The 18,511-nt window shown below is 36.2% G+C and overlaps 2 protein-coding genes across 6 annotated transcripts in view; one reads left to right on the forward strand and one right to left on the reverse strand.

The window, feature by feature from the left end:
• Nucleotides 1-18,511, reverse strand: part of LOC127440017 (NAD-dependent malic enzyme, mitochondrial-like) — a 714,514-nt gene that overhangs the window by 108,074 nt on the left and 587,929 nt on the right. The window lies entirely within an intron of this gene.
• Nucleotides 3,356-18,511, forward strand: part of LOC127440020 (PDZ and LIM domain protein 5-like) — a 65,999-nt gene continuing 50,843 nt past the window's right edge. For all 3 annotated transcript variants that reach the window (XM_051696386.1, XM_051696387.1, XM_051696388.1), the window contains exons 1-2: nt 3,356-3,430; nt 7,407-7,577. In XM_051696386.1, coding sequence (XP_051552346.1) covers nt 7,479-7,577 — 99 coding nt within the window. In that variant the 5' untranslated portion in view covers nt 3,356-3,430; nt 7,407-7,478. The remainder of the gene's footprint in view (nt 3,431-7,406; nt 7,578-18,511) is intronic.

The raw sequence follows: 18,511 nt of genomic DNA on the forward strand, positions 1-18,511 counted from the left end.
ATTTGTGAACTTTTACTAGAATGTGTCCTGCTGAGTTGCAGTACAGAAAGGCCATAATTAACTTTCCATGAAAAGAGTACACATAAGTGTCCCATTACTGTTTTATGCAAGAAAGGCACACATGTTCTTTTGAGAGAAAACTATAAGATTTACTTTCTTCTCATAAAATTTACAGTATAACCGTAAAATTGTGATTTTTGGCCTGTCCCACATCACTAGTCTTGTCCTCTGTTAAACCATGTGTTAAACCATGTGGTTTTTTTTTCATGATTTTGAACGTTTGTTGAATTTATATTCAACATGTAATTAATTCTATAAATTCGCTTTTTTATCATTTACCATTTATTAACTTATTTTTATTACCAAAAACAACTTTTACATTTATTTAGCAGACTCTTTTATCTAAAGCAATGAGAACTAAATGAGAATTAAAGGGATAGTTCATCTAAAAATAAAAATTCTCTCATCATTCACTCACCCTTATGCCATCCCAGATGTGTATGACTTTCTTCTTCTGTAGAACAAAAACAAAGATTTTAAGAAGAATATTTCAGCTCTGTAGGTCCATACAATGCAAGTGAATGGGTGCCAAAAATGTGAAGCTCCAAAATCCTCATAAGGGCAACATAAAAGTACTCCAGACGACTCTTTTGGTTATATCCACATCTTCTGAAGCGATGTGATAAGTGTGGGTGAACAACAGATCAATATTTAAATCCTTTTTCCTTCACTTTCACTTTCACTTTCTCCTTCTTCTGTTTTTGGTGAATCACATTCTTTGTGCATATCGCCCCCTACTGGCAGGGAGGAGAATTTAGGACCAAAAATGACTTAAATAGTGATCTGTTTCTCACCCACACCTATCATATTGTGTCTGAACACATGGATCTAACCACTGGAGTCACATTAATTACTTTTATGCCCCCTTTATGTAGATTTTGAAGCTTTAAAGTTTTGGCACCCATTCACTTGCATTGAATGGACCTACGGAGCTGAGATATACTTCTAAAAATCTTCACTTGTGTTAAACAGAAAAAAGAAAGTCATACACATCTGGAATGGCATGAGGAGGAGTAAAAGATAATTTTCATTTTTGTGTGAACTGTCCCTTTAAAGAGGATAGTGCTTCGTTTGCCTACAAATGCAATTCTTGTGTTCATTCAAACATGCATTTTTATGACTCATAATCACATTCTCCCTATACAAATAATGGTAACATAAAAGTAAAATTTAATGACTTGGTACACAGATTAATTTCATTGTCTTCACTGCCACGTACAAAAATATTAGTAACACTAACCTTTGAGAGATGTAACCTTTGTTAGGGCACATTGATTTCTAAAAATCAATTCCTTCATTTGGAAATGTTTTTTTTGTTGTTTTTTTTGCTGGATGAGTGCATTAGCCCAGATCAGACCGTCGGATTCACGCTAACCACTCTGACAGCTGCATTTAGCTGTTAGGAAAACAGAAGATAGTTTGGACTGCAGTACATTATTGATCGGATTCCCATTCTCTGTACAGATGCTAATAATAGCTTCTTTATTTAGTTCTACGGTCTGTGTTTACACTTTATCCTACTTAGCTCCCATTAACATCAATGTGTATGCTTTTAGACTGTCTGTATGGCTATTCCAGCCATTGTATAACACATCATCAGAGTGTTTAAACAGTGTCCTGTCTTTCTAAAAGCTGCTGTACTGGTGATGGAAGGGAAAAGCCACATGTGGTATGATGCATTTCTCTGTCATACTGTAATGAATGTTAGTTTTGTGTGAAGGTGAGATTTGTTGGGTGTCATCATTTGTTGATGCATACCTGAGTGATTCTGTATGACAGTATCACTCTACATTGGCCTACATTGAAAACATTTTTCTCACACAGGTTATACCTGCAGCCTTCTACTACATTAACCTTTTGTTATATAAAACACTAGCTTTTACGTGTTGTGGGTTTAAAATACTATTTTACTTGTTAACGTCACAATATGTTACTAAATCTGAAAGATATACATGTCAGCAGTTAGACCACAGCTCTGTAATTTTTAAGCAACACTATACAATGTTTCTTCAGGAAACCTAAAATGTGCTTAACATCCAAATTAACTGGTTTTATTGAATTCAAAATGTTATGTAATGTGATTAAACCAATCTGTCATCATTAGGCTACACTAATTAAAATATTGTAGAATTTTGAAAAAATAAAAAAATAAAAATTATTTGTTTTATTCATATAGGGGGAAATGGCTTTTTAACTGCATTTACTTTTTTCTGTTTATATATATATATATATATATATATATATATATATATATATATATATATTGTCTTTATTCTATTGCAGAAACTTTGCCTGGGATAATGTAATAGAGACAATTTTTATAAACAACAAATTGCATCATATGCCTATTTTATTTTAGTTTTTATTTTTCAGAACTTTTTGCCAGGAAAATATAATATTTAAAAGATTTTTATAAACAACTAAATTCATAATATGGCCTTTTTAATTTATTTATTATTTTATTTTATTGCATAACTTTTTGTTAATATTTATAGTATATATTTATAAACAACAAATTGCATCATATGCCAATTTAATTTAAATTAATTGTATTTAATTTTATTGCAGATTTTTGTTTGCCAGAACAATGTAATATTGATATTTTTACAAACTAAAAATTAATATTTAATTTAATTTTGTAGCAGAACTATTTGGCAGGACAGTATAATATTTATTTTTGTATTATTTAAAAAATTGCATCATACCCCTATTTTATTTTATTTCAAATTATTTTATTTTTATGTTGTTTCAGTTTTTTTTTTTTTTCAGGGCAATATAATATTTATATTTTTTATAAACTACAAATTGTATCATATGCATATTTATTATTATTATAATTATTATTATTATGATTATTATTATTATTATTATTATTATTATATTATTCAAAAGGTTTTGCCATGACAATATAATATTGATATTTTTTTATAAACAGCAGATTTAATCATATGCCTATTTTTTTTAAATATATTTATATAATATTGATAACTATAAACAACTAATTGCATTATATGCATAGTTCATTTTATTTTATATGCAATTTCTTTTTTTTTTTTTTTTTTTTGCCAGGACAATATAATACTGATAATGTTTATAAACAACAAACTGCATCATATGCCTTTTTAATTTTATTTTATAGGCTGCACAACAGTAGTACAAAATATAACAAAACTTGCATTGCAGGCAGGGTCCATACAAAATAAAACAAAGCTGACGGGGTATACGGGAGCACGTCCGGCCCCTGTTTTTATGACGTCGGCGGAGGGAACGCTAATCCGGCCACTTCCCTCGAGCGCAGCGCAGTCCAAACAAAACACAGACGCACCACAACGGGACAAGCGCAAGTCATCCTACAGCCCTTTTGACACAGGTAAGTTCAAGTCCATCACATGGTTTTAACTAGGACCAGAGAGTTATGTTTTTAAATTGATTTAATTCATAGGTACTTCATAGTGTTACATTTAGCCAGGGGAGACTGGGGAATTTTGTCACTCACCACTTTGTTTTGGGGTAAAGTTGTCATAATGGAAACCTGGTGTTTTTTGACACTGATGTGAGATGAATACCTTTATTTTTAATATAAAAAACTATAATAATAAAAAAATAAAATAAAATAAAATAAAATAAAAAAAGAGAGAGAAAAAGAGAAACCATTATGTATTTAAAATATATTATTGGCTATTAAATGACTTTCCATCAAAATGTAAACAGTATAACAATTACAATATGAACAAGAGAGTAATTGTTAAACTACAAAAATATGAGACTATTGTTTTGGTCCATATAAATGGAAATGCATGAACTGTATAAAATGTCAACATATTAAAAAAACGTGACAACTTGCCCCAACCTGACAGATACGACAAATACTCTTGCCTTGAGAATGACTCTATCTTCATTATATAGTTGACACTTACCTGTGGGGTTTTATATTTTATTGTTTCCACGTGTTTTCCCAAGAGCTAAAGTAAAAAAACAAAACAAAAAAGAATTTTATTTTGTATAATAGAAGTCATCTAAATTTTTTGTTTTGAACTAGGTATTTTAAGCCAACAAACAAAATCACTACTAGGAAAAACACATTTGTGTAATTGGACTTTTTACCCAAAACTTCCTCGTGTGACAGCTAGCCCCAGTCTCCCCTGTATTGATAAACAAATTCATGTATGCATTTTGTTTTTGTTGATATGAAGATCTGTATAAAATTCTAGGATAAACTGAAACCAGCAGTGAAACCAATGCACATTTGATCATCCTTAGGAGCCAAAATGTATTATTGCTTTCTTATGGTGGCCCCATATGGACAGTGGGGGATGTCATATGTTATACAAGCTGGAACCAGTGTCTGTCCACACCCCCAACTCTAAACAACCATATTAGAGATGCACCGGATAAGAGAACTGACTTAAAGATTTCAATTTGCCATGCATAAAATAGAACTGTAGCCCATATATTACTGATTTCATGATATTAGTAAATGCAATTCAGTTAATCTTTTATGCTTTAGAAGACATTAAATGACTATGTGTGCCCATAAACCATGTGAATGTTCAAAATACACACTGTTAGCATGCTCAAATGCACAGACTGAGTTTCATTATTTATTTTTAGCACATAGAACATCGATTGGTCCTTGTGAAGATCTGCTCATGGTTCCAGGAAGTATTGCACTATTAAACTTTAGTGCATAACTCGTTTACAAACAGGAAAGGTACCTCAAATCGTGAGGCTTGTTGAGGAAAGGTGTGCTAGTACTTTTCAAACCATCAGATTTCCGTCTGATGGATGATAAAACGTGAAAAATCCCATAGATTTACATTGAAGTAGGGCCCCAAGCCATAGAGACTTGAGGGTAGACTCTTTTGACTTGGACCTGTAAGCAATCTCACAGAACACCCTAGATTGATATTTCCTGTTGATTTTTTATTGAGTTGTCATTGGGTTTTTGGGAAGTAAATTACTTGCTAGTCTAGTGTAATTGTGTTGATTCTGTACAGACAGATTGGGATTATATTAGATTAGTCTCATCTAACCAGACAGACTTTATGTGTTTGAATGTCTATGGTATTTTTATTCGGACATGTAACACAATACAGTAAATGCCAAAACGATGGCACAAACTTTAATGGTGAGGAGGGCCTGTTGTTTGAGAACACGCATGCACGCACGCACGCACACACACAGACTTAGACATGCATCATGTATTGTTCTCTTTTTGGCCTCAGCTGTTCTCATTGAAGCCTAAAGCTACTTACTGCCGCCACACAACAGGGGTTCCGATGTTCTATTGTGTGTGTTTGCATGTTTTTTTTTTTTTGTCACATGTCATTAACTTTTTCCACATTCAGTATCGCTGCTCTTCTGTGGCATTGTATATGGATTTCTTTATGTATGTGTGTGTGGTTGAGAGGGGATAGCATGGAGAGTGAATCGTTTCAAACTACTGATATAAGATCTGGGTCAGATATAGGACAAGCACCTCACTTAACACACACACAGTCAGTGATTCCCCGACTGCCCGAGGGGTGACCTTATGGTTTCTTTTTATATGCAGACTTTGCTTGCAAAGCAATTTCTTCATTTTTTTACATTACACAAATGCATATACTTTGCACAATAAAAATTATGTTTGTGTGAGTCTGTTTTTAAAGGCATAAATGAGCCGTAGTTTCTAAAATACAACATTCAATGTATATATCTCTTTCGCCATTAATTGTGTATAGATGCATGGATGGATGATAGAAAAAAGACAGGCAGATGCAAAGACAGATGGACGGACAGACAGACAGATGGACAGATAGATGGATAGATATATAGACAGACAGACAGACACACACTCACAGATAGACGGACAGACAGTAAGACAGATAGATGGATGATAGACAGAAAGAAAGACAGACTGTCTATCTATCTATCTGGACGGATGGACGGACAGATAGATAGACAGACACACACTTGCAGATGGACAGACAGACAGATAGATGGATGGATGGATGGATGAATGGATGGACAGATGGATGATAGACAGAAAGAAAGACAGATCTATCTATCTAGACAGACAGACAGACAGGCAGATGCAAAGACAGACAGAGAGAGAGAGAGTGACAGATAAATAGATAGACAGACAGATGGACAGATAGATGGCTAGATATATAGACAGACAGACAGATACACACTCTCAGATAGATGGACAGACAGTAAGACAGATAGATGGATGATAGACAGAAAGAAAGACAGACTGTCTATCTATCTATCTGGATGGATGGATGGACAGATAGACAGACAGACACACACTTGCAGATGGATGGATGGACAGACAGACAGACAGATAGATGGATGGATGAATGGATGAACAGATGGATGACAGACAGAAAGAAAGACAGATTATCTATCTATCTATCTAGACAGACAGACAGGGAGATGCAAAGACAGATAGATAGACAGATAGATAGACTGTCTGTCTGTCTGTCTGTCTTTCTTTCTTTCTTTCTTTCTATCATCCATATGTCCATCCATCCATCTCTCTGCCTTACTGTCTGTCTGTCTGTGAGTGTCTGTCTGTCTGTCTGTCTGTCCGTACGTCCATCTTTGCATCTGCCTTTTTTCTATCATCCATCCATATCTATCTATCTATCTATCTATCTATCTAGACAGACAGACAGACAGACAGACACAGTGGGAATTTTGTTAAATTGATATCTGATAAAAAGAGTTGTGAACAATGCATGATGACAGTATGGATTAAGTTTAAATCTCTTCTCTGCTTCAATATTTATAGAAGCCTCACTTATCTCCCTATGGTGAATTATTGGAAAATATGAACAGCAGATAGAGATACTGGATGACTAAGTGATCCTCTCAAAACATAGTGACGATAAGGCTCCCAGTCCCATCTGACCTGTGGAACATTCCAGCGTCTGATCCTCATCATCTAATCTCAGAACCTTTTGTTTTGGGTTCTAGTGGCTTTATGATAGTTCATCCTTAATGTTTGGCAGGACATTGAGGGTCTGTTCCCTAAATATCATTGTGTAATCTTAGCACCCCCCTCCCCAACCCCCAAAACACACACACCCTTTGATAAATGGGTATTAATGCACAATCTACCCTCGGTGTGAGTCAGTTTGTGTGGGACCTTTAGACCTTTCATCTGTCTGTTTTGTTCATTGTGCTGCGGAGGATTTGGGGTTTGTTATTGTCAAGAGTGTTTCTTTTCTAAAAGGTAAATCTCATATGATATGTCATAGATAAATTATGCTGTTGTTGCTTATGTACTCTGACTATAATATGAGATCTTTTAACAAGATCTTGATTGAATATTTTTGCATCTTTCTCTGTCTTTCCAGAGTGTTCTGTGAGGAGTTTATAAGTGTGTATTTGGCAGTCACTCTTGAGGGTGTGTTTTATATCAGACAGCTATGAGTGGTAACTACAGTGTGGCGTTACAGGGTCCGGCCCCCTGGGGCTTCAGACTGCAGGGGGGGAAAGACTTCAATTTGCCCCTCACCATTTCACGGGTGAGTATGTCCCCATTTACACCCAACACAAGTACACAGTCATTTAAACATGAGAACAGTCTGTACCCTTATTGTTCTAAACTCATATGACATTCTGTCTTCTGTGGAACACACAAGGAGATAGTAGGCATAATGATACTCTCAGTCCCCATTCACTTTCGCTGAATGGAAAAAAAATACAATGAAAGTGAATGGTGACTGAGGCCAACATTCTGCCTTACACCTGTGTGTTCCATAGAAAAAAGTAAAACAACATGAGGGTGAGTGAATGACGACAGACTTTTCATTTTTGGGTGAACTATCCATTTAAATTATTTATTTTTTGAGATATACTTTTTGTCTATTTATTTCCTCCAGCATCACGTACATGACTAAATATCTCTTTATCTGTTAGGTGATCTATGTAACCTTTCCTTTCCACCTGTTCATGCTATTTATTTCTTAACGAGTCTTACACACTCTATCTCTCTAACGCAAACACACATGCTCAAATTCACTTTTGTCACACCCATTTGGGCTGCCAGTGTATGAAAGCTATTTCCACAATGCCATCTGGCAGAGGATTGATGTTAATGACCCTCTGATTGATTTTCCTTGCCTCTCTCATTCATTCTCTCCCCCTCTCCGGGTTCTTCCTTCTTCCTTCAGTCCTCCTCTTTTCTCCTATGACATATTCCCCTGTTATACACGCAACAAGTCTCAGTGTCTCCAGATCGTGGAGTAAGCTTTAATGTTTAATTACGCTTTTCTGTTTTACGAGCCAAGGTTATTTTTCTCCATTAACCATCATCTTATGGAGTTTTGTGTTCCTCGCCACAGTCACCTTCAGCTTGCTCACTGGGGTTCTAAATACAATTATTATTTAATTAATTTTTATCATATTTATTCAAACTACACAATGATGACTCTAAGACTTTATAGATATTACATTTTCATTTTCTGTTAATGCATGATTTTCTATAAAGCTGCCTTGAAACGATGTGTGTTGTGAAAAGCGCTATACAAATAAAAATGACTTCATTCCTTCCTCCCTTCATGTCTGTCTGTCTTCCTTCCTTCCTTCCTTCTTTCCGTACTTACTTCAAGTCAACATGAAACTGCATTTACGACCAACTTACTTCAATAATGAGACAGATATTTCTTAAAATAACAGGATGTTCAATGAGAATAAAATTCTACAGTATATGAAAAAGTTCTATATGACAGGTTGTTTGAGTTGACGGTGAAAAAGAGCGCTTAGTGATAAAGTTGTTTTAGAGGCGGAGCTCGTATTTCATACGTATTAGCCAGGAAGTCCCATGATTTGGCCAAAGTTACGGCGTCCCATAAGGAACGCCTCTTGTCCCGTATTATGGTGGTGGACCTGAAATTGCATGATGAAAAATGATCAGCCCTAGAGTAGACAGACAGAATTTTCTGTGCCGACTGAAAGCCAGTGATAATATTTTATCCATAGAGTGACAGCTTTCTTAGATCCCAGACAGACATTACTCACACTCAGCAAAAGATGTGATTTCAATTGCACTCAAATCCTCAGTAAAAACTGGGAGCTCAACTACAAGCTAGCTAGACAGAGTTCAGTTCTGTAATGTGCTGGACAAATGATTTATCTGACACACACAATCATACATCTCTTCTAACTTCCTACAATTAGTGTCTCTGCTAGCCTACATATTTCAGTAGTGTAATATTGGCTCAACTGTTTTGAAGTTTCCAGCAACTAGCTGTGTTATTCCAACAAACAGCGCAACATGGTGTGATGTGAGAAAACGCATGTTTTTGTAGAATTTCTCTATCTCTCAAGTAGTGTTGAGAAATTTGATTCAATGGTTAACTTCAATGAACCGGTTTAAAAGCCAATGAAACTATATTTCCAGAAGTCCCTGCTCCACATTTTGTGTCTCCTTTTAAAGGTGCACTCAGTAATTCTAATCCAATACACTTTTTGTCAAACTCTGCAAATATCTCCTCACAGTCTGCTAGCTGTCCATTCTGTGGGTGGGCTGAAAAAATCTAGTATTTGTACACAGCCCTGGCTCTGTAAACGGGACAAAAACAAAGTGGATCAGATCGATCCACACAACACTACTCCAGCCAATCAGCAACAGGGGGTGGTTCTTGCGTGTGCACAGGATGGGGGGTGGGGGCAGAGCGAGAACGTAATTCATTAGAAGAGCGACGGCAAATCTGGCTGATGCGAACTTTCTAAACTCCAAGGAGGACAAATGGCTGAGAAACAGACCAAGAGAAAAAGGTCAGATGAATATAAACTAAAAAAGGATTATGATAAGTCGTTGGCTAGGAGCCGCACCAACATCGGCGAGGCTTTTCAGCGAGCATGAATTTGGTGGGCGGAGCTTCCAAACGAGCACTGAAGGGAGGGATGTGTTTGTTTTGGCAGTTGAGTTCAAATAACAACAGTGTTTCTCAGGAATCGCTGAATGCACCTTTAAATAACGATTGATTTGTTATATAATTTAGAGTTTTTTTTTTGTATTTGTGTATATCTATCTGTTTAAGTTTGATGCTGTCACCCTAATTCAGATCTTTGTTGTTTTTGTGCCAGATAAATACTGAAAGTTAGTTACTTTTTGTTAGCAACTTACACTGCTAACTACAGCTAACTATTTCAAAAGGGGACCTTGACTGTAGTTTAACTACACTAAATTATGAGTAGCTTGTCATGTAGCTAACTACTCTTTCAAAAGGGTAGCTTGACTAGTTTGACTTTTTTCCAGTTATGAGTAGCTCGTAGCGTAGCTACTGTAACTACTCTTACAAATGGGTAGCTTGAATGTATTTTAACTGCCTAAAATTATGAGTTGCTTTTATTGTAGTTAACTACTCTTTAAAAAGGGTAGCTTGACTCTAGTTAAACTACACTACTTTATGAGTAGCTTGTAGTGTAGCTAACTACTCTTTCAAAAAGGTTACAGCATGACTGTAGTTTAACTACTTTAAATTGAGTAGCTTGACTGTAGTTTATCTACTTTTTACTGACTAGCTTGTAGCTTGGCAAGCTACAGTTTCAAAGTAGATTCTTCAACACAGCCCCTCAGGTAACATTAGCCTTTTAGCTCCAAACAAACCTGTTGCTTTAAGTTCTACCTACTCATTCTCATGACATCATCCTTAAAAGAGTGTGTATGGGTGATAGAAAAAATTATTTTCCAGTTCATGCAATGATAAAATTAGCTGCTTTCTCAGAGGTCCTCTGACGGCAGTCAAGTGATTTAGCTTTTTTGGCAACATATTTAAGCAATATTTCTTTAAATGTTTTTACTCGTCTGTTGAATTCAGATGGAACGGGTGCTGTGACAGCTTTAGACTGTAAATATACGTTTGGAGGAAGTGTGTTGGGTTTGGTTGTGGGAAAGTCTGAGATTTGTTTTTGTGTGAAAAGCAGTGGGACATGAGAAGTGAAGTTTGGCAGAGATAAAGAGAAGGACTGTATCGCACCAGCCTGTAGAGTGCGCCGTACCTTTGCCAGCCTTACTGAGATTTAATATTCTAAGTTCTGGTTTATGGTGGGATTTAATACAGGGGTCTGGTCTAAACTAGGCTTTATAACGCCATGGTTTGGAGCTGCAGCTACATGCTGATTATTGTCAGCAGGGTGTGTGTTCTGCTTCAGTGTCAGTTTCCGTCATTATCTCTTTTTCTCACCCTTTATTTTAACTGCATTTACAAAGCAGTAGAATTTTTTGGCATGCACTATGTCAATATCATGTTTTTATTTATAAGATACCATGGTAATACCATTGTATTGTATTCTTGGAAGTAGCTTAGATTGCCACATACTTGTTTATTTCATTTTCATGCCTTTTTTTAAGTGCATGCAATTGTGTAGTTGTTTTTAGAGGGCTCGGCAACAGGGCCGTTCTGTATTATGGAGACATTATATTCACACTCACTTTATTCAAACATCTGGCAAGTTGTTGATGTCAGTTTCATAGAAACGTACACACATATACAAACACACACGTACACACATTCTAATGAAGTAAACATTATTTAAAGCTCATTGTGAGGATCCATTTAAATACCTCTTCTGGGAAAACATTACAGTTTAATGAAGATACCTCTGCTGCTACTAATGGAAACTGATATGATGTCAAAAGTCATTGTACTGAATTATTAATGGCATGGCTTTCAAGATTGTAATGGATGCATGAAGCTCTGTTGGCATGTTTTACTGTGAGGCCATTTCTAGGACAATCTCAATGTCTGGAGTATGTAAATAAAGCCACATGTTTGGAAAAATAGATAAATGATGTGATTGGTTGAGTGTCATGAAAAAATGTCCAGGTCATTTTTCACTGAAAAGTCAAAAGGAAAAATGAAATAAATTATATTTTGCATAAGGCAACTTTAGCCTATTTAGTATCATTAAGATTTTTTGGCATTGCAACTTTTTTTTTTAATGACAATTCAGCACATTTTGCTCAAACTTGTCTTCTTGCAATTTCAACAATACGATTTTCAATAATAAGAATAAGATTCTTTGCCTTTAAAAAATTAAAACTGGTGAGGAAAATGTTCTTGATTTTAATTAAAATAATGTCACATTGCAAAAAAAGCTTAATGGTCCTAAAAATAAGCTTCAATTTCTTTAAACAAAACATCATTTATTATTTCGTTCTTTTGATTTTTAGGTGAAATATGACACAGACATGTTCTTGACAGGTTTCGTTTGACCCCTCAGAATTGGTAGATTAATCTTACTGTCTGATCTGTAAATCTACTCAAAACTACCTGTAAGATTCCACACCTAAATGTGACATGAACAGGAAACAAGCAGCACCATTCATTCAGCCCCATAGTTGAATTCAACACCCCTCTGTCTGGCTTTCTGAACACCTGGCTTTACTCTAAATGGCATAATTATTTGTGTTGATCTGTTTAGCGTAACGCCTGATAAAGCTAATGTTCTTTGTCTCAGACACTTCTCATATTACAACACAATGTCTTTCAGTAATGACTTGATAGATTTGAACAGTATCTGGACACAAAATGAGTTATTGAAACAGTACTCGCTTAAGACACACACATAAGGCATTTTATGAGTATTCACAGCTACAATAGTTTATGTGTGTTTAGATTGAAGTTAATGAACGCACCTAGTTTTACTGCATTGGGCCGGTGTGTCTATGAGGGACATCTGTAAAGTTGAATAAAGCTTCTGTTCACTGTTCATTTAGCAGCAGTGGAACACCTTTCGTAAACCACTGATGCTGGAACGACAGACTCTTTGTATGCGGTATGACATCATGGTTGCAGTACGCTCTGTAAATTCAGCACCTGTTATATTGCGCTTTTGTCTGTTAAGTTTATGTTTGTGATGGTGTGATTGGGAAATTGAACATATATGGCGAGAGAAAGAAATAGACAGAGAGAAGAAAACAGGGATAAGACTTCATATTTACTATTTTTAGTTTCATTTTAATGACGTGTGACGTATCAGCATAAATGCTGGTCCACTTTGCAGCTTATTATGGCCAAGAACTGCCTACTTGGGGCCGTTCAGACAGAAAGTGTTCTTGCATTAAAAAAACAGCTACCGTTTTTTCACAGTTTTTCTTTTGATGTAAACATCTTTTTATTTAGTCAGTATTTCATCAAGTCATATTTATTAATTTTATTCAATTTTATTGACTAAAATGGAATATAATTAGTCAACAAAAATAACATTTTAGTTGACGATAATGTGCAAAATGACAAAACGTATCAAACTAAAGCAGACCCATTTAAAAAAAAAAAATGTATATACTGTTTAGGATTATTTAAAAGTGTATAAAACATATTATAAACAACACAAAAAAATTTGTCCTGTCCTAAAAAAAATTTGCTACTTTTTAGAATTGTTTTGTCTCTGCTGTGATTTCCTTGTTTAGACTATGATTGGATTATATGAATAATTTCTTTCTAGATTTTTCTTTCTTTAAAAATGAACAAATACTAGTACAAAACAATGCTGATAGACGCAACATTTTTTCTGATGCATCGCCAACGATCGCTGTCCCTCATGACCTTAAAGGAACAGTTCACCCAAAAATGAAAATTATCTCATTATTCACTTACCCTGTTGCCATCACAGGTGTGTATGACTGTCTTTCTTCAGCAGAACACAAATGAAGATTTTTATAAAAATGTTGAAGCTCTGTAGGTCCTTATAATGTAAGTAAATGGGTGCCATCAGTCTGCTGGCTATTTGACGTTCCAAAAGGCATATTTAGTCAGCATAAAAGTAATCCACACTCCAGTCAATCAATTGATGTCTTCTGAAGCAAATCGATAGGTTGGTGTAAGAAACAAATCAATAATTAAAACTTTATTAACTTTAAAAAATGAGAATGCGAGAAGTCGGAAGCGCGTGATTTGTATACAACAGAGGAACAAACGTTACATGAGAGTTAGGTCATTTCAAACAGCAATACAGCACTGGACAGAAGCAATGATTTAAAGTTTAAAACATTTTAATTATCAATTTGTTTCTCTTTTTTAACAATATATTTATTACTTTTACCATTTCAACTTGTCATAATTCAGAGCCACAGTAAACAATAATATCCTATCCCCCTTTCCTTCCCCTCAATAGACAGTGCAGCCAAACATAAACATTAAAACAGGTATTCGCTAGCTACATAACTGAACATAACTAATAATAATGATAAAAAAGTACAAATATAAGACACACCATAGTAAAAAAAAAAACTGTGTTGTTTTATTAACATCCTCCTCCTCTGTAACATTAAGTTCCTTCATATAATCAATAAATTCAGCCCATTTCTTATTCAAAACAGATGGCTTCTTTTTAAGATTAAACATTGTTTTCTCAACTGGCATAAAAGAAGGTATTTCTCTCAGCCACATGACTACATTAGGAGGTTCAGTAGACTTCCACTGTACAGTGATACATTTCTTTGCTGCTATTAGGATCATCTTTATAAATCGTAAATTTGCCCCATGTTCAAGTTGTAAAATTGATTCGTCCCCCAATAAGATAAATCTGGGATTGAAACGAAGTTTAACCTCAGTGACAACAATTGTATCACATCCAATTGTGATCATGTACATAGTATATGTGTGTAAGTGAGACATATGGTTTCTCTCCAGTGTAAATCCCACACTGTAGACAGGCATGTGTTTCTAATGAGCAGAGACCACTATAGTTCACTCTTTTTTTTTCTGTTTGTCTTCTCATCTCTCAATCATCCTGCCAAACTGAATCCATGCAGATCTGATGCTGTTTTCTGCTGATTGTCCTCTGTCATCACAACTGTTTGATTTGAAATCAGTGCTATTTCTAGAATGTATTACCATTTGAGAAGTTTATATGTGGATGGATTGTGTTCAAGCCCTGATCTTCAGTTTTATCCATCTCTGAATGACATATAAGGATTCTTTTGTTTTTGTTTTTCATGGAAACAACATGCGATTCTTGGTTAATTCAATTCAATTAGGGTCAATTTCAACGACTTGAGAGTTTGACAAATTTCACTTCTTCAAACTATACTTAATCTATGCTTTGTAAAAACATTTATCATATGTCCTGGAATAAAGATCGGATTATGGCTTTGATCAACCTTCAAGTGGATTTTGGTGTTTTACACTTTATTAATGTATGTAGAGAGATAAGTTATTGACATCTATGATGCCAAACACCATTCTTGCGTATGTTGTAAGGTCTAGGTCTGTACATCACATAAAGTTATCGTATGGTTTCAAAAAACTTGTAATAGCACATGAGTCGTAAGAACTACTTTTGCAATACTTTTATGATGATTCTTGTCCTTTTTGGGGATTTTTACAGCCGCTGGTTACTGTATGGTTTTGCTTCATTGAAAAGAGCAGTCTGAGGCCATGTCCACAATAATACGTTTTTGTATTTAATACGTTTAATGAATAGTAACATAAATACAGTTAATAATGGCCATAAAATAAAATACAACAACATACATAAATTAAAAACAGAAAAGATCAGATGCCATTAAAAATCATTTTTATTCAATACTTCACACTTTTCAGGCCTCCTGCTGTGCCCAGGTGTAGCCTACTTCCCTAAACATCACACTTTTATGACAAACTCTCCTTGGGCTGATGTTTTGTGCTTGTCACATAATATTGAGAATGTATAATATGTGAATAGAGACTCAGGGCTTGTTTCTCCCATCACATGTGTTCTTGTTCATTGTATTTTCTGACTTTTTTGACATTGGCACACAAGTTTCAGCTTTACAGGTCACATACAGAGATTGCTCTATCTCACGGACATTTAAAGGCAATTTTGAAATCCTGGACGGACGCTTTGTTCAGATCCAAAAGAGAGGACATGTCCAGGAAAAAGAGGACGTTTGGTCACCCTAATAGATTGTTGCATAATAATACATGCCATAATAAATGATTTTGTTTTTAACAATCATTTTATTTATTTTACATGAAAGTAATAGTTAGTTAAATGCTAAGAAATTGGGAAATCAAATAGTTATGCATGAAAAGAATTATTTCCTCCTTCCTGGAGGGGAGGTGTTGCCCTTCTGGCCGTCCTTCTGCCGGCAGGTCTTCTCTGCCACTCTGGAGCCCTGGGAGAGATGAGGGGAGAAGGAAAGAGCAAGGGGAAGAGACAGAGGGAGAGAGAGAGAGAAAAACTCACTCGCCGGTCCCTGGACACGCCGTCGCCTGGCCCTCAGCCACTCCTCCGCCCTCTGGCGGACGAGAGCCGCTCCTCCCCTGGCAGATGGCAGCGAGTCCTCCGACCCCTGGTGGATGGTAATGGCTCCTCCCCTTCCTGGTGGACAGCAGCAGTTCCTCCGATTCCCAGTGGCCGGCAGCGACTCCTCCCTCCCCTGGAGGACGGCAGTGGCGACAGCACATCCCAGATCAAATCAAATCCCTTCATTGTCACTCAACCATATACACAAGCGCAACGGTGGGTGAAAGTCTTGGGTGCAGTTCCAAGCAACATAGCAGTATGACAATTACAATAAACATCTGATTTTCACATCTTGTTACACAACACAATATGTGTTCCACCAATGTAATCAGTGGAAATAAATAAATATCCCTCCTCCTTCCCAGGTTTCAGCACCCATGTAACGGGGTTCACAGGACAGGCAAGGAGGAGGTGGGAACTGACAGAACAGTGAACATCATTTTCATGACATAACTGAACTTAAACATAAACACACAGACACACACATAGCGGCCACGTGTGTGTGTCTCTCTCTCTCTCTCTCTCTCTCTCGAACTGGCACCTCCGGCTCGTCTTTATCCCCCCTTCCGGCTGATTAGGACAATTCAGCGCTGGACGTGTGTCCTCACGGCCCGGCTACGCCCTTCTCCTCGTCACATTGTACTACACTGCTACTTGCTGGAAAAAGTAGTTTGCTACTGGAAAAGCCACACTGTTTTAAAAGCACCTGAGCAACTGTCAAGCTACTGAAAAGTAGTTAAGTTAGTAGCGTCGTTACTTATAGTTAGCTACTAGTCAGGCTGGTCTGGTTTGATGGTTTTAGAGGGGCCACTTTACATCTGGTTTGATGGGTTTCAAGGGGTTTGGACCACTCTGCTAGCCAGGCTTGTCTATTTTGATGGTTTGATGGTTTTAGAGGGGTTTGGGACACTTTTCAGCTTGTCAGAATGGTCTGGTTTGATGTTTTGTAGCGTTTTTGGTGACTTTTCAGCTAGTCAGACGGCTCTGGTTTGATGGTTTTAGAGGGGTTTTGGCCATGTTTCAGCTGGTCAGGCTGCGAGACCAGCTGACCGACCACCTAAACCAGCTGAGCACCAGCTTGGCTAGCATTGGAGACCAGCCAGACAACCTTAAATGAGCAAAAGGCAGCAAACTGACTTGGTTTAAACTTTTTTCTGCAGGCTTGCGGAATTGCTGAGAATGCTACGCATATGAATTCTTATGAATTCTGTTTGTGTTCCTGTACAGTACTTGCATAGTGTAAACTGCAGTTAAACTAAAACCAGAAGATTTCTTTGCTTATCAGAACCATGGAAAGTCTGGTAACAATACAAAACTGACCTGACCCCATTCACTAAACAAATACATGCATACACACACACATACACACACAAACCCTCTCTGTTTGTCCAGCAGATTTGTTCTTCTCATAGTCCTCCCATTTCCTGTCTTTGAACTTTCTTCCATACACTTCCTGCTTTTAGGTGTGTTCAGTGTGTTCTCCTTGAGGGTACAACATGCATCTGTTTTGTAACTGATCTAAATCAAAGACTAGCATATGTTCTGTAGTGTTAAAGACAAAATCCAAGAAGCTTTTACAATCACACATGATCGTGAAAACAAACAAACCCAAAACTCGTGTTTGAGAGTTAATTATTTGTTTCCACCTCCCAATTGGATTTTGTTCTACTTTGTCCACAACTGTGGTCTTGTGAAAAACAGTGTCCGTGTTGTCTTCAGCCTGTTTTTGGGTGCTGTTGTTTGGTAATTGCTTTCAGATGTGCAGTGGGTTTTATTTGTGTTTATTCTCCAGTGGAAAGAGAAGTTATGACAGGAATCAAAGAACTTGCAAATCACAGGCTTTTGTGTTATTGCTGGCAGTGTAAACCAACAATGCGCGAGAATTTTCTAACATATGTTTTTTTTACCAGGTCCTTGCTTTTAAAAAATGGTCTTCTGTCACATTAAAATGTTTTTCTTGTGGCTGTCTGAAGATGTGCAGCAAAGGGTTATTATAGTTTCGAAAATTTGAATTGAGCCTATTTTAATTTAATTTTAATGTATTTATTTTAATTTTATTTTCAATATATACACAGTATATATATATAATTTCTATATTTTAGGGCTGTGAACTGATATTATTATTATTTTATTTCTTTCCTCCCCAATTTGAAATGCCCAATTCCCAATGCGCTCTAAGTCCTCATGGTGGCATAGTGACTCGCCTCAATCCGGGTGGCGG

Source organism: Myxocyprinus asiaticus, chromosome 4 (genome assembly GCF_019703515.2).
Source record: "Myxocyprinus asiaticus isolate MX2 ecotype Aquarium Trade chromosome 4, UBuf_Myxa_2, whole genome shotgun sequence".
Taxonomy (NCBI): Eukaryota; Metazoa; Chordata; class Actinopteri; order Cypriniformes; family Catostomidae; genus Myxocyprinus; species Myxocyprinus asiaticus.